The following is a 16,606-nucleotide window of genomic DNA, read 5'->3' as shown; positions in this document are numbered from 1 at the left end:
GCATTTAGGTTATTTTGTAATGCATTTATTAGTACACTCGTTTTTTTTTTTTGGTAGATTTATGAGCCTCAAGAAGTAACACTTTCAATTCTTTGATTGTGCAAATCTTCTGTTAGTTGAGACGAACACTACAAGAGGGGGGGGGGGAGTGGCTACTTTTGCGGAATATAAAAACATAATGTAAAGGAACTTGCAATGCACACAATATTTTACAAGGAAACCTTCCAGGGCCCAACTAGAAGTAAAACCTCGACCATTCTAAGGGATTTTCAAAACCAAACCACTTCACTATAATAGGGTAAACACACAAGTTACAACCTATTATACCCAGACCTTTACTCACAAGTTCCAGACTGAACTTGCTACATAGTAGGACCCTATCCTACACAATCTAAGTCCCACACTTAGATTCACTCGTACTCTCTAAGTACTACTCACTTAGCTTCACACTAGAAGCCTACACAACTGTATGCAAAGATATATTTCACACACTCACCTAAGAAAAAACCAATACAAAATACTTGACTTACTAGTATATGAAAGGTAAGCTACGCATGAAGCCCGAAACTAATATGACAAAGTTTTAAGCTTGGCAAACTTACACAATTAAGCACAATTTGATCTCTTCACGCATAAACTCACAATAAACAATGAAATGAGATTTCTACTATATATACCAGGCTAGCTCGTATAGAAAGTAGGGTTTTCAAAAGATAAGTATGTTAAATTAACAAAATCCCAAAACACGGTTTTAAGTAAATCTACTTATAATAAAATCTTTTTAGAAAACTTATTAAAGATAGATTATCAAACGAATCATATCTTTTGATAATTAGTTTTTAAGAAATAAATCATTTCAGAAAATATTTTCTTAAAAACTTATCTTTTTAAACTTTCCTATTTTAAGGAGCTTGTCAAGCCTCTTTGCCACATTTCTAATAAATCTCACGCGTAAACCTACTTAACATATTTACAGCAAATCTAAAAGATAAAATCTTAACTAAATTGCTTTGCCAATATTCTGTATGATAGGATACTTGGGCTTCACGCAGTCCAGGACCAAATTCCTACTGTCACTTGCACTCTAGTTCTAAATTGGAACTTCGCAGGCCAAGTTCCTCTAGAACTTGCTGTCTTCAATGCAGACCAAGTCAACACTTCAACTTGCTATCTCAAAGTTCCTTTCAGGAACGTTCCTGTTAGGTAACTTAGTTCTTGTTAGAGAACTCTTCTTCTATCTTGTTTAACCTTTCTTTGGAACCTCTTCATGTCTTCTTAGATTAGGATACTCTTCCACTTCCAAAGTCCACTTCACCTATTCTAGTCACATACTTAGCGAAACCTTTATTAGTTCGAAGTTTGTTTTGAGTTTAAGTTCATCATCATCAAAACCTTTAAGGTTCAACATCTTCCCCCTCTCTATTCAGTACACAAAAGGAATCAGGGATTCTCAATTCAACTGATCAATGAAGCTTCTTCAATGGCAGACTCGGTTGAAAGGTTGAGTTCACTCGGCTAGTTCTACACTTCTACTAATCTCCTATTCACATCTAACATCTTCCTCTCAGAAATACAGGTCCTAATTCACCCTTAATTTTTCACTTAAAAGATCCTTTTTTAAAAAGTCGGCCATTTAAAAGGTCCTTTTCACAATTTTCTCTAATTTTTACACACATTATTTATAGTTGTAGTTATTTTAATATTATAACGAATTGATTGTAAGATTCAATTTAATTTTATAGCGATTCGATGCAAATGGAAATTCGAATGAGGGATGTGGCTACATTAATTGGTTTTTGAATGCATAAAATATGAGAATTTTTTTTTTTTTTTTGGGGGGGGGGGGGGGGGGCGGGGGGTGATGAACTGATGATTTAGGTCGTTGAAGGAGTAAAAATGTAGATATTTGGGCCTTTTTATTATTTTTTGGAGGAACAAATTATAGGAGTATCTTTTTAGCCTTTTAGGGGGAAAAAAAAAACTAGATTATGATCTTGTATATTGGGCAAAGAGTCTCATTGAGTCAATTTTGATTAAGATGGAGCACTACAAGAGGGGTGAATTTATACTTTATAGGAAGAGGTGTTTCAAATTTTGCGGAAATTAAAACATTCATACGGAATAGAAAGAAACGAGTTAAAGAAGGAATTTTAGCATGGAAAACTTGAAATTACTAAGCTAGTAGGAACTTGTGTATAATTTCACACATATATTTTCTGATATCTCATATGTCAGATCTCTAACAAAATATACTATACTAAACTGAGACTTAAAAGTTTGCTTCCCTAAAATATAGTGCAGGGTTTCTTTATGCTATGATCATTGATCAAATGAGACCTCTTGGTTCCAACTTAGCAACTTTACACTTAACACACCTTTACCAAACAAAGATAGTAGAGGCAAGGCAACACTCAAGTATTGGATATTTGGGTTTATGATTTTAGGCAAAGAGTTTCAAAATTTTAGACTATAAGAATCATCGAACCAAACACATGTAAGTTTGTCTCACTTAATATTTGTATGAATAATACACATACATACGGCGTTGTCTACCGATATATAGCAATACTTTGTGCAACCTTGGCCTAAATAAGGTTACAGACTATTATTCTTTGAAGATAGCCGGCATAACCCAATATGCTAGTAAGATAATTATAACAAAGTAATGTAGTAGACAGAAACCTAGAAAGATAGTTGTTCCTGCATCATAGTCATTGCTTGGTCCGTCCTTCATATGTTCTTCATCATTGCAATCTTCGCATTCCTTGTGATTATTTGCTGGTTGACTATCCCTTTGTTCAACAACTTGTGTGTTGATAGGATTTTCCTACAATTATTGAGTAGCCATTGTTAATCATTTCTGGAGACTTAAAGTCCAAATAGCTTAAATTAAAAACTGACTATATACTGAAGAAATGGGCAATAACATTATGTAGCTACTACGAATATTTCTAGGCTCACTATCTCAATTTAATCCAAAGTTTTTTCTTAGGGGTGTATGAACTAAAAAATAAACTAAGAGTACAAGCATAATAATATGTGAAGAAGCATGCATACATACCTCCAATATTGAGCTTCTATCTCCTTGAAACCAGAGGTGATCAAATTTTATATGTGGAATATGGGATATATCTCTCCACTTACTGCCTCCTACTTTGTTATAGGAACGATTCAAAATCTGACATTTCTCAATACGCAAGCAGCGTAATTTCGTTAGCTTCATTAACTTTTCTCGTGGAGGAAGATGGGATACAAAATTACATTCTTCAAATATTAAGATCTCCAGGTTGATGAGGTCGCATAGCCAATCTGGAAGTATTTTGAGGGAAGTAAAACTCCAAAGTCTCAGTACTTTTAGTTGAGATAGGTGTCTTATTTGCTGAGGAAGAGAGACCATGAATCCCATGCCCTTGAGCCAAAGTGTGTTGAGGCTTTTAAGGGATTTGCATTCTGGAAAAAACTTATACTTGTCAATTATTTCCCCACCAATTCTCATGGTTTGAAGTCTGGTAAGAGAATCAATCCCTTGAGGAAGGGACTCTATTTTCTCACAGTCTATTATATCTAGATCTTCAAGGAAACTAAGATGCCTTAAATCTTTGATTCTTTTAAGATCAGAGCAATTAGTGATTGCTAATTTAGTGAGGGATTTGTACTTATTAAGATGTGTTGGAGCAATTCTTAGGTTCCTACATCCTCGAATGACTAATGTTTTTAGGGCAGTGAGACTTTTTGAAGTTGGAGAATAAGTGAGAGAAGAGCAGCGATCTATGCACAATTCCTCTAGAGATGTGGTATTCCAGGGATTACCTGGCCAAGAATTGAGACTCTCACATTTCTGTAATCTGAGTTGTCTGAGAGTTGTACATAGGAACAATTCCCTGGGAAGACAAGTTGGTCCTGATACCTTACTCAAGATAACAGAGGTAAGACGACCGTCACTGCTGCTGCTATTTTTTATGATAGTGTCCAACCAACTGTGCTCTTTGACATTAACCTCTACCCCTTGAATCAGCAACTCTTTTATACGGAAATCAGTTGGGGTGCTCGTCAAATTGGGACAGTTAACAGTTTGCAATGTATCTAGCCTCGTATATGCTCGTAACATATTATTTGTTTCCCAGTTCCTCAATTTATCTAAATTTCTCAATTCTAGCCTCTTCAGTGCAGGAAAGAATACTTCCCGGAAATCCTTTTTTTCATGGTCACCAGCATGATAATATAACTCTTGACCTATATTCTCGACGTTGCTCATGCCATCAATAATCAGTACCTGAAGACATTGTAACTCCCCCATTGATGGAAGACTCTGGCACCTTTTGCAATTTACTAACGCTATCCTCACCAGATTGCTGAGCCTCTCATTGTCGTCACCCTTCATCGGCCTCATCACCCACTCCGGAAACTGCTGGCTGTCATAGTTAATAAGCTTTAGCCTTCGAATATTTGGATGAGGCTGAAGACCATCTAGAACCTTTTCATCATCCGCACTGCCAGCTCTCTCTAATAACTGTTCTGATCTATTCCAACACAGTTCCAAAGATGAAAGCTTGCTTTTACTACTAATCCTTGCTTCCTCAGCAGCTTCTTTGAATTTCACATATTCAAGCCCACTAATACACAGAACACCAGCAGTATCAGCGTGCCTGCCCAAATTGGAAAGTTGTTTGGATGCTTCCTCTGCATTCAGATAAACAGGATCCAGTTGTTTGGAAGTACCCAATTTGCTGAATAATTTAGGCGGGTTTGGTAGGTTGTTGATGAAATTACTTAGCCCCTCAGACAGCGGTGAGAGAATTACACAGTTTATGAGCCGCAATGTTTGCAGAAGGTTGAGCTGTGTGATTGATTCTGGCAAACATCTTATCTGATTATTAGACAGGTCAAGATATCGCAAATATTTCAGCTTGTCCAGATCCCTTGGCACCTCTTCCAGGCCAATGTTGTCTAATTTCAATACATACAACGATCTTGCTTGACTCAGCAAATTTTCTTGCACTTGTTGAGACATTACATATATTGTTCTTAGTCGACATCGTTGTCTAGAAGAAGGATCACTAACTATCTGTGCTGTCGAGATCACTAAATGACGAACTTCAGAAAGACTGCCTGGTTTAATATCATTGCTCTTATAAGCAATCAAATGATCATGCCTAGAAATATTCACTGCCAGATCATAGGCCAACCCCTGCAATTCATACTCCAGGACATTGTCATCTTCCTCTCTACGTACTTGTAGAAGTGAATTATTCAGCAAAATGTTCAAGTAATCCTCAGCAGTGGCCTCCTCTGTAAGGAATCCTTGAGCGATCCAGAGAGACATCAAATCGCGTTTTTCAATAGGAGTTCTCTTAGGAAAGATTGAGCAATAGGCAAAACATTGCCTTAGAGGTGTAGGCAAGTCATGAAACTTCAATGCTGACAAGATTATCTCCCATAATTCTGTTTCTGCCATCTCCTCCCACTCCCTTACATTGGCTACGTTCTCTAATGAGGCTGCCATTTTACTGATTACTCGGGGGATACCGTAACACTTCCCTACAATCTTACTGCCAGTTGGCTCTAGCTCCTCAATTGGCGTCTGCGTTACGCTGGAGGCAACTGACTTGAACAATGCCCAACTTTCATCAAGTGTCAACCTTTTCACATGGTGAATTATCGGATCGCCAAGGCTCCTTGCAACATCTATTCTCCTGACGGTTGCCAAGAAATGGATTGTACCACCACCACTTTGCAATGTAAACAGTTCTTGTAACTCCTTTTCGTTCACACTAGTTACATCATCCAGTACAATCAGTGACTTTTTCCCCCTCATGATATAACGAAGCGTGTTCTTCTTGTTTTCCCGCAATTCTTCAGGCACTGATTGCAGATTGTCTTCGGATAGTGACTTGAACATATACTCCTGAATTTTTGTTGCATCAAAAGTTTTACCTACTTCCACCCAGAATATCATCCCAAAATGATCTATGATTTTCTTATCATCACAAATCCTTTTAGCAAGGGTAGACTTTCCAATACCTGCCAAGAGTAATGAACAATTTACGTAAGAGTGTTAGTTTAATACTTCATCTGTTCTTTTTAACTTGATATGTTTCTTTTATCATGTTTGCCAATGCAAATCTTTAATGATCAATAACTTTAATTCACCATAAGTAAAAGGCAAATTTGTAAAAAAAAACCTTTTAAATGCACTGTTTTGCGAAAAAAAACCTTTTAAAAGCTTTTTTTGTAAAAGAAAACCCAAACTCATCTAATTTTTGTTGAAGACAGCCTAATACCTCTAATTCAGCTGAATAACCACTAATTACTTCTAATTACTCTCTAACTATTTAATAATAAAATTAGTTTTTAAATAAAGAAAAAAAATACAAACCACCATGTCCACCACCAACCAGCCACCCACTCCCTTTCCCCCTCCCCTAGCAGCAACCCCACCACCGCCAAAGCCACCAGAATCGTAGCCCCCATCCAAGCCAACCACGAAAACCACCCTAGCCACAACCTACTACCAGCTAGCTCACTCCGATCCCGTCATCAACCACCACCAGGAAACACACCGCGCCTTACTCCCATCGCAAGCCCACCACGAAAATACCCACACCCAAGAAACCGCCTTGGAGGTTGAAGTGCTCTGCGCGAAATAAGTCGGGGCGGACAAAGCTTCCGCAAGGGCCCTCTTCCCGTGGAAGGAGGAGAGAGAAATTCAAGGTGAAATTAAAGTCTTCAATTGATAAATTAGGGTTTTTGCGAGATTATTTAAGGAAATTGAGATGGAGAAGTCATTGATAACCATGATTGAGCTAGGAGAGAGAAAGATGAAATTAGGAACTTTTGGAGGAAATTGATGAAGAAGAAAGGAGGGGGTAAGGGGAAAGGGATGTAGGGCCGCCGGCCGGCGGTATGGGTTCAAGCCGTCGGCTCAAATGGGGTGAGGGGGCTGCTGTCAAGGGAGGGGGGAAAAGGAGAAGGAGGGGTGGTTAGATGGCTGGTGGTGGGGTGGTGGTGGGCAGGTTGTGGTGGGTTTTCTTTTTTAATTTATTAATTAATTTAATTATTAAGTAGTAAAATGAGAATTAGAGGTTAATTAGAAGAAATTAGAGGTTAATTAAGTGTATTAGTAGGACATGGTTGTTTTAAACAAAAAAAAATTAAGTTTGGGTTATCTTTTACAAAAAAGCTTTTAAAAGGTTTTTTTTGACAAATTTGCTTAAGTAAAAAATATAAAAGTTATATATTATAATAGTACTTATTAAGACGAATTCAAAAAAATCCAATGTGAATATATTTTTCATTATATGTTATTCACAAAAGACGTCAATGGAATGGTGGTGAATAGTGTAAAAATCAAAGCAGGTCAAGTAAAAAAGAACGGAGGAAGTATGTTGTTTAAAACTTATTTACAAATTTGGTGTCCACGTGAGTTAGAAGTGCATTTGATTTTAGAGTAATATTGCCACACCAAATGGCAAAAATGTAAATAACTCCATAACTTTTTCGTTATATATGTGTCCTTCAGTTTTTGATGTATTTACCAAAATGCCACAAAAATTGTTGATTTATTTACAATTTTGCCACTATTTTGTGTATCCAGAAGATAAATTGGGACTTCCTCTTTTTAAATTCATGTTTTGAGTGATTGAATTATTTATCTTATTTAAAAGATTTGATTTTGAAAACATGCTAAATTAATAAATAAAAAGGAGTTTGAGTTGATTTAGTGTAAACGATTGAATTATTGATTTAATAAAGAGGAATTATTGAATTATTATTAAAGCTTTGCAAGCATGATTATATTAATCTTATTATGTAGCTTTGGTTGATAAGACTTTGAACTTTGTATGACCGAGTCTTTCCTCAAGTATAACCTTTCAATATAAAAATACCAACTTGGAGGGTGTGCACACTTGGGAGAGAAAATGAGTTTTTGAAAAAAGAAATTGATTTTAATAATTATTATAATTGAATTATTGAGGTATTGGAATTGTTTTGAGAATCTTGAGAATTGGTTTTGAATTATGAGTTTGGAATTATTGGATTAATTATTGGAATTGGTTTTAAAAGCATGTTTATTAATAAATTAAGTTTACATTATCTTACACTTATTGTACTTAGTATATTTTGGTGATTCGTATTTTGCTTTGGTTGTGGTTCTCCTTGTTTACCTTATTGGTAAGCAGTGTTGACTATTTTTCTAGTGGAGTCAATAAATGAGTATTTAGGAGTCCCGAGATACGTTTCACCTTGTTTTTAGGATATTGGTTTTTGTTTCTATATTGAGTACTCATAACAATGGTTACAATTTCATTAAGTATTAATAAAGGAAGAGTTTGAGTTTCCGCTGTAAAGTTTTAGTTTTGTTTAGTAGTTTTGAGTAGCCTTGCGTAATCACGTGGTAGTAATATGCCTAATTCTATCTCTTCGGTATAATTATACATATTATACTAGTATTCTATAAAAAAAGATTTAGGGGTGTTACAATAAGGTTATACTATGAGGCCTGTATTGAACATAAGAACAAAATACCAATGTGGGGCTTTTCTTCTAGGTAGTCGGCCATAGGGAGGAGCTTAAGGTGGATTGTGTAATACTCAGTATTTTTATTATATTTATATATATAAAGTAATTATTTTTTTATTTTACTGATAAAAAGAAATTATTTTTTAAAAAGAAAACTATTTATTTGAATAAATTATAAGTGTGTGTAAATAAAATTGATCATGAATCGAAGCAACAAAAGTATTTTTGTTTGGGTCAATCCTATTTATAAGGGTGGACCAACTTATTGGAAATTTAAGGGCCCAAAAGTTGGCCCAAATGGAGAATTTGTAAGGGATTAGGAATTAGTTGTGGCAAAGTTGTAAATATGAGTTTTAATTTTAATAGGAGGGTATAATTTTAATCATTTTTTTGATGTGTTTAAAGCCTTCAATTTAATGTTGAAAATTATTTACACACACTACTTTTTATTTATTGAGTTAGGATTTGGTTACCCATAAACGGAATAAAAGGTTTTAATGATTTATATATGATTTCCTAGTCTAAAAGTGATGTTTTATATTAAGTATGCTGGAATTTTATTTAGGTCATAAAAATCAAGTGTTTTTCAAAGGATTTGAAGTACTCACTTAAAGAAAAGGTTTTATGGCTTTTATGTCATTAAAAGGGGTTAATTAGTATGGTTTACATAGTGTTATAGTTGCTGGAAATTTGTGAGAATTGTGGATTAATTATAGTTATATATTTTTAATTGTAGGAAGTTTCGAGCTAGGTGATTTCTAGCAAGTGTGGCCGAGTTTAGGCGTTATTCAAGGTACGTATGTATGTGCACAAGAATAATTGTGTATGCGTAGTGTCATGCTAGGATTGTGAATTGTGTTTGAAGTGATGAATTAGTAGCATGTTTAGTTGATTATATGCTTGGAATTGATGTTGGTTGAACATGAATAATTATGCAAGCATGTGAATATGATATTCGAAGCATGATATAAGTTGAATATATGTGAATCATGGAAGTATGTTTTATTTTTGAGTATTAAGGAAGTATAAAATTAATAAGCAAGGCTTATGCATGTTTATAAGAGCTATAATTAGAATTATTGAACATGATTCATGAATTTTATTCTCACCCATCATTATTTATTGGTGTTGAGTCGAGGAATTTAGTTTATTTATTTACTCACCCACATAAGTTGAGGTCGAGTCAAGAAGTTAGTTTATTACTCACTCACATAGTTGAGATTGAGTCAAGGAAGTTATTAGTGCATTTTATGCACCAAGGTAGTAAACGTGCAATATTGTGCACAAAACTAGGCAAAGAACCTTAATTAAAATAAATATTATGTGCTCACTAATCAATTCAAGAATTAATTGGAGAATGTGTTGATTGTTATTATGTTTGTTCTTGATTGATTGGTTGGAGTCATCACAAGTTAAATTGGTAAATCACATAAAGTGTAAGAGGATACGCACCAAAACTCTTGGAACACATGTACCTTGAGTATGAATATATGGGGGGAGTTATGTGGTTTTATATTTAACCATATCTTCTACATGATTACAGGACGCTGTACTTTCATTTATTATTATTATTTATGCGCTGGAATTCCGTCACCAAGGTGTGACATAGTAGGTGCCAATTGGGGTAGCTCCCTGGTTGGAAGCTCCATTTTTAATGGGCTATATTTTAAGGAAGGAAACTCGTTCGATGCCTAATCCAAAAGATGTTAATTAATAATTAATATTGCTAGTTATGAGTCAAAGGTAAGTTGACTGTTGAATGGCAAGCATGTTTTATTACTATTCTTGTTGATAGGATATTCATGTTAGTGTGGTGCATATGTACTCAAGTTTTACTGATTTGTACTTCTATGTTTGTGTTTGGCTTTTCTTTGGTTGGCCCTACTATGACCCATTTGTATGGTGAGTAGAGAGTTAAAATAAAGGGGAAGTGCCAGGTACTTGAAGCCTGAAGAGCATGATGGGAATGAGTGCCGAGAGTTACTTGTTATGCTTTCCTAGTTTTATGTTTAAATTATTATATTATGGACTAACCTTTGTTTTTGTTTGAGGTTAGTTTTTAAAAGGGCCAACTTGTGATTTAATTACTTTTATTTTGTTTTGAGGTTGTGAACTCAAGATTTATTCTTAAATGTTGGTTTTTATTTTAGACTTCCGCTGTGTGACTTTTAAAAAATAGCCTTAGCAGTTATCACAGTGGCGGTAATATTTTGGTCATTTCCTTAAAATAGTTTTAATTAGAATAAAAAGAGTAATTTAAAGTAAGGGGATTTCTGGGGTATTACAGATTGGGCTTGCTTCCTAGTCTAGTTACAATATGATTATAAAATGACTAAGTGCCAAGGGTTAGTTTGAATTAACAGTTGATTAGTAAACAAACCCTAATTACCAAACACGAAACAAATCTTTTCTCTCTTTCTCTCATCCCTTTTGTGAGCCGGTAGTGGTTCATATTGTAGTCGGTGGTTCATGGAAGGACGTAATTGTGGTGGTTTACCTCTTTCACCTGACTAATCTAGTATTGGTGGTCGTTCAATAAAATCCATTTGCTAGTAGAGGAGCAACGCTTGGGCTGTATTCTTTCCCTTATTCAAAGCTAATCGTAACGTGGAATCCATGCTTTAACGGTATTATTATGTGATTATGATGTGTTATGCATGTTGATCTTGTTTTAAGTGCGAACGAATATGATTCGAAATTCCGCAATGTAGTACCTATTTCCTACATTGATATTAGTTAGCTAGCTAGCCTCTTGCATGGTACGTTCGATCATACGATTATTTTGATGTCCATGTTCATAATTTTATAATTTATTAAGAAAGTGAATAATTTAATTATGGATCATCAATTATTATATTAAATATGATTTAACTTTTGGAATTGTTATACATGATTTAAAGTTGATCAATTTAACCTAAAATTGGACCGAATTGTTCCCTTAATAGATCCGAAAATATTTGAACCCTAACACTAGATTTTTGAAATTTTTGTGAGCCCTAAAATTTGATTTTTGGTATTTGATATTGACTAATTTCGAATTGATTATGCTTTATAATTCTTTTTAGGTTAAAAGATTACATGAAAGTTTTCTTGGTATGATTAACGGTTCAATTTTAAGAGTTAGAATTGAATTAGATTTAATTTCATTATAAACCCTTATTTTAAATTTGAATTAGGGATTTGTTTCGGGGTTTTTTGTAAACAGGATTTATTTCAGTTTCTTGGATAATTTAATTAAATTTAAAAAAAATTGTTTTAATTAAATCAAAAGCAAAAAAAAAAAAAAAAAAAAATTGGCCGACACGAGGTTGTTTAATTTATTTGAGAGGGAGAAGGGAGGACAGGTGGTCCAAGGCAGTGCAGCATGCATGCTGTTGCGGTAATTGTTGTTGTCGCTTTTGCCATTGCCACAAGGTGGTGAGGATCTCCACCCCGCCTAGCCGCTGGAACCGGATTCACCTGGATCGGTAAATTCGTGTCCAGTCCACGGTCCTTGCAAATATAAGATCCGGAGTTTTCGTTCCGGTCCAGGTAAAAACTAAAATTTTTTGGTCCATATCGAAAACCCATTTTAATTTAGTGTCATACTTCCTCCGTTAATTGTTAAATGCAACATGTTCTCTAAATGGATGCTAAACATTAATTGCAACATTTCCAAACTTTTTCCATTTATAGTACATTTTTCTTAAATAAAATTACTAAAACACCCTTACTTAAAATTTTATAACCTCAATTACCCACTTAAATAATTAACTAAAAACTAATCTAATCTAATTTAAGATCTAAACTTCAACAAATCGTCAAATTTCTCTCTCCTCCCCCAACATTTTACCCACATCATCTTCCTAGATTTATGTCATCATCTTCCTCCTTCATCACCACCATAGGTCTTTCTCTCTCCTCATTCATCATCTTCCCATTATCTTTCTCTCTCTTCCATAGATCTAATTGAACGAATTTTTGTTTGGATCTTATCGGAGTAGTTTAACTAAATTAGGGTAGGTTCTTGGTTGGTTTTTTTTTTCTTTTTTTTTAGTGGTTCTAGGCTAGGTTCTTTGGTGGTTTTGGAGTGGATTCTTGGATGGTTATAGGAGTGGTTCGTGATTGGTGGTTCGTGAGACTTGGTGGTTCGTTGAATCGTCGGTGACTTTGGTGGTTGAAGGTAGGGTGAATCTAATTCGATTTAAAACCAAACTGAATAAAAAACCAAACCGAATAAGAAATATAGTTTGGTTTTTATCCTTAAGTGGTTCGGTGCGGTTTGCAAATTCCGAAAACTGAAATATTATGGTTCGGTTTCGGTTTGAGGGATTAAAAAACCGACACCAAACTGAATTTTCAGCGCAAACTAGAAATAAACCCTAGCCTAACTCTAGTTTTAGCCTAATTCATAACAATCTCTTCCCATCTCCATTATTTTTCCAACTCTACTCCACCAATTTCGTTCCTACGAAATTATCACCATAATTCACTCAATTTTTCACTATCTCACCAAAAACTCAACAACCCTAACTTCCAAGCGAATTTGGGAGTTTTCACATATACTCAATTGTAAAATATTCTGCGGTTGTTAGAGCATTCTAAGGTGTAGTAGACTGCAAGAATTGATTATTTGTGGGTATTTGACACCCATCATATATAACTTGGGCATACTCTTTCCACTCTCTTTGTCTCTACAAATTTCATGGCTAACTTTGTGAAATTTCTTGATGAAACTTGTTAGTTTATGATTCTTGTGGGAATTTTAGGTATATTGACCTTGTTTCTGTGGATTGGTTTGGCTTGGTTTGGTTTGTTTTGTTTGGTTCGATTTATGTTTGGTGTAGTTTGGTTCGGTTTTTTTTGCAATATTTTATGTTTAAGATGCTTGATAGGGAAATTCGGTGCGTTTGTTTGTTTTTTTTTAAGAAAACCGAAATTTAATTAGGTGGTTTGGTTTGGTTCGCTTTCAAAGCTTAAGTGGTACGGTGTGGTTTGCAAAATCCAAAAACCGAAATATTGTGGTTCGGTTTTGGTTTGAGCAATAAACAAACCGAAAACCGAACTTTCACCCCTAGTTCACGGGGGTATTTTGGTGGTTCATAGGTGGATTTAGTGGGTTTGGGGGTGGTTTCGGTGGTTTTGGTGGTGGTTGTTCAGCTCACCTGGCTGTTATGAGTTTCAAATTAATTATGTTTTTTTTTGTTGGATTAATTCTTAAGTACATGCCCTTATTTTTTAATAATCAAGCTTAAAAGTTTTTCCTTGGAATCCACGCACAACCTCTTTGTTGTAATTAACAATTAATGAAGTACATAATAAAGCTTCCCGAAACCCTGGCCTAGCCCACAAGCTGCCAACCCACATTCACTTTAACCCCTTACCTTCATTCTCTCACGGTATAACGTCTCTCCCCCCCCCCTCTCTCTCTCTCTCTCTCTCTCTCTCTCTCTCACACACACACACACACACACACACACATTCAAGTCAAATTCAGATCAGACCATATAATAAAAATTCAGATAATAAAAATGCGGTCAAAGTTTAGTCAAATCATGAAATCATATCACACCAGACCAGATAATAAAAATTCAGATCAGACCATATCATAACTTATTAAAATCATATCAGATCTCCTTGTATCAACTGAAGAGAACAAGCTCTTTTTTTTTTTTTTTTTGAAAAAGAAGAGAACAAGCTCTTAATACTTGTTGAATTGGTCAAATTTCAACCGAAAACTTTTAACTACCCGAAATCGACCAACCCAAAATGAGAATTGAATTGATAATTAAAAATCAATTATTTGAAGTCGAAAAGTGTCTAAATAAGTATTATCACAATATATAAGTTTATACTTTACTTATAGAGAATTAAAGTTATTGACTAAATCTTTCAAAGTAAAAAAAATAAAATAAAATTATTGATGGTTAAAGTTGTGTATCGATAAACGTGATAAAAGAAACATGTTTAGTAAAAAGAGCGAAGGAATTATTTATGAAATTTACTCCGTTTTTAAGTAATCCATAATATGTAAGTAAAGTCAAAAGTGGTAACCTTATGCGTTGTTAATCAATACTATATACTAAAAGACACACCGGCAATGACACGTGTCATTTCCTGGTGTGTCCTTATCTTTTTATTTTATTTATTTATTTTTTTTTTTGAAAAAAAAGTTATATAAGGAAAAAATCTTTCTATATATAAGTAATAATTACATATGAAATATACAACAGTTGAAGATTTGATTTAGCTTTCCAAAAAAAATATTGACAACTAATAAGTTAAGCAAATAAATTAAAAATAATATTCTTAACATACAAGTAATTTGGGACATGTGAATATGGACAATTTATTTAAGGAATGAAAGACATATTATAAATTATATACGTTTATTAGAAAAAAAATTATATATTAATTTCTTAATTTTTTGACTATGTAATAGAAGCTACGGGTTTAAATAATAAAATGTGAATATTAAATCAACAAATAATATTTTTTATCATTTTTTGATTTTGTCATATTTATAAAACAATTATTGAAAAGTACCGTGCATGGCACGGGAACTAACCTAGTTGAGTAAATTTGCAACTGCGTAGGGGAAAAAAGAGGTAGTAGAAGAGTTACCTGGCATTCCAACGATTGCTGAGGTGAGAATTCCCAAGTTACTTGCCTTTGATTTGGTCAAACATTCTATAATCTTCTTGAAATTCCTTTCAAAAACAAACTCATATAATGGGGAATCATGGACTTCATCATCAGGAGATACTTCCAATCTTGTTAACCCCAATGTGGATGACTTCTTAAGGAGCTTATTTAACGATGACAGGATTTTCCTGACCCTGTAAGACATCCGAATGGGGAGCAAAAAGAGGGAAGTTCCCTTGAACGATTGATTTTTCTTGTGCTCGTCTTCGGACTTATACTCATTGATAGTATCTTCAACGTAGAAGATCAAATCATTGACATCTTTAAGCCAACGATTCAGTTCTAAGGGGTGCCCCTCTACTGATCTGCTGCCTACTTCTTCAACACACTTCTGAATAAGTTGAAATTTCTCTCCTATGGTTCGGGCCTGTTGATCTGAAGCCCCTACTTTCTGTAGCTGCTCCAATGTCTCAGCAGACGACATGCTCGAAACACCCCAGCTCAATCCTCTCGCAAACGATGCTTCCATCAGTCTGTTGTCTGTTGCCTGTTGCTGTGTGGCTGTGTTTATTGTTTTTGTGATTAAGGATTTTTAGAAAGAAACAACAATGCAGAAGTGTTCAAAATGTTTTTAATTATGGTATTTAAGCTAATTAAAATAATTTATTAATGATTTCGAGATCTATTATGTATAATTAAGTAGTAATTATTTGAAGGAGAGTTGGGAACTATACTGCTTCCATTTAGGAAAGTCACGATGTTTGCTTTGTAATTCCTTTTTTTTTTTTTTTTTTTTAAATTTTGACAATTATCGCCTTCTATTCTTTTCATTTTAGCAATTATCACCTGCTATTATTTTTTAAAAAAAAAATTACCACCTACTCTTTTATAAAACATAAAAAATTCCCACCTATTTACCTCTCAACTACCTTATAACGTCATATAGGCCCCACTTTTTACCTTCCCTCTTCTTTTCCCTCCCTTTTCTCATTTCTCACTCGATTTTACTTAATTTCAATTCAGTTCAGTTCAGTTCAGCTCCAATCAATTCAGTTCAGTTCAGCTCCAATCAGTTCAGTTCAGCTTCTAATTTCCCTCTCGCATAAAATATTTATTTTAGTTTAGTTCAGTTCAGTTCAGTAAATATGAGCAGGCCCTTAATACCAAGCCCCCTTGGAAAATAAAAGATTACCCAACCAATATGACAAGGTATATTTATTATTATATGTGTGTCTTGAATACTATATATATACTAATTTTAAGGGGGCCATAAGGTTTGATACTTTGATATATGAGTAGCAAATCTGGGCAGGGGAGCCCCCCCCCCCCTCCCCCCTTCGTCCTTCGTTATTTAACCATCTAAGCCAATTATTAATTATGTTATTAAAATAAAAATAAATGAAATATAATTGATTTTCACAAGATCTAATTATATAAAAATAATAAATAAAGAAAAGGAAAT

The 16,606-nt window shown here is 34.3% G+C and overlaps 1 protein-coding gene across 1 annotated transcript; it reads right to left on the bottom strand.

Annotated features, from left to right (window-relative positions):
• Positions 1–3,783: 3,783 nt before the first annotated feature.
• Positions 3,784–15,673, bottom strand: LOC145600807 (putative disease resistance protein RGA3). Its single transcript, XM_081656671.1, has 3 exons — positions 15,124–15,673; positions 3,979–6,021; positions 3,784–3,881 (listed from the first exon to the last, which is right to left on the bottom strand). Exons 1-3 carry the CDS (start codon positions 15,671–15,673, stop codon positions 3,784–3,786), a joined length of 2,691 nt encoding a protein of 896 aa, XP_081512797.1.
• Positions 15,674–16,606: the final 933 nt, after the last annotated feature.

This window comes from Chenopodium album, chromosome 21, assembly GCF_948465745.1.
Source record: "Chenopodium album chromosome 21, dcCheAlbu1.1, whole genome shotgun sequence".
NCBI classification, from domain to species: Eukaryota; Viridiplantae; Streptophyta; class Magnoliopsida; order Caryophyllales; family Amaranthaceae; genus Chenopodium; species Chenopodium album.
The sequence above is the reverse complement of the archived record's forward strand: the minus strand, read 5'-3'. Positions and strand labels throughout refer to the sequence as shown.

Coding starts and splice junctions, on each gene's coding strand:
- LOC145600807 (XM_081656671.1), bottom strand. CDS start 15,673: ATGGAAGCATCGTTTGCGAGAGGATTGAGCTGGGGTGTTTCGAGCATG. Junction 6,022..15,123: donor AGCAATCGTTGGAATGCCAG/GTAACTCTTCTA, acceptor TACTCTTGGCAG/GTATTGGAAAGTCTACCCTT. Junction 3,882..3,978: donor GGTTAATGTCAAAGAGCACA/GTTGGTTGGACA, acceptor TTGTCTTCCCAG/GGAATTGTTCCTATGTACAA.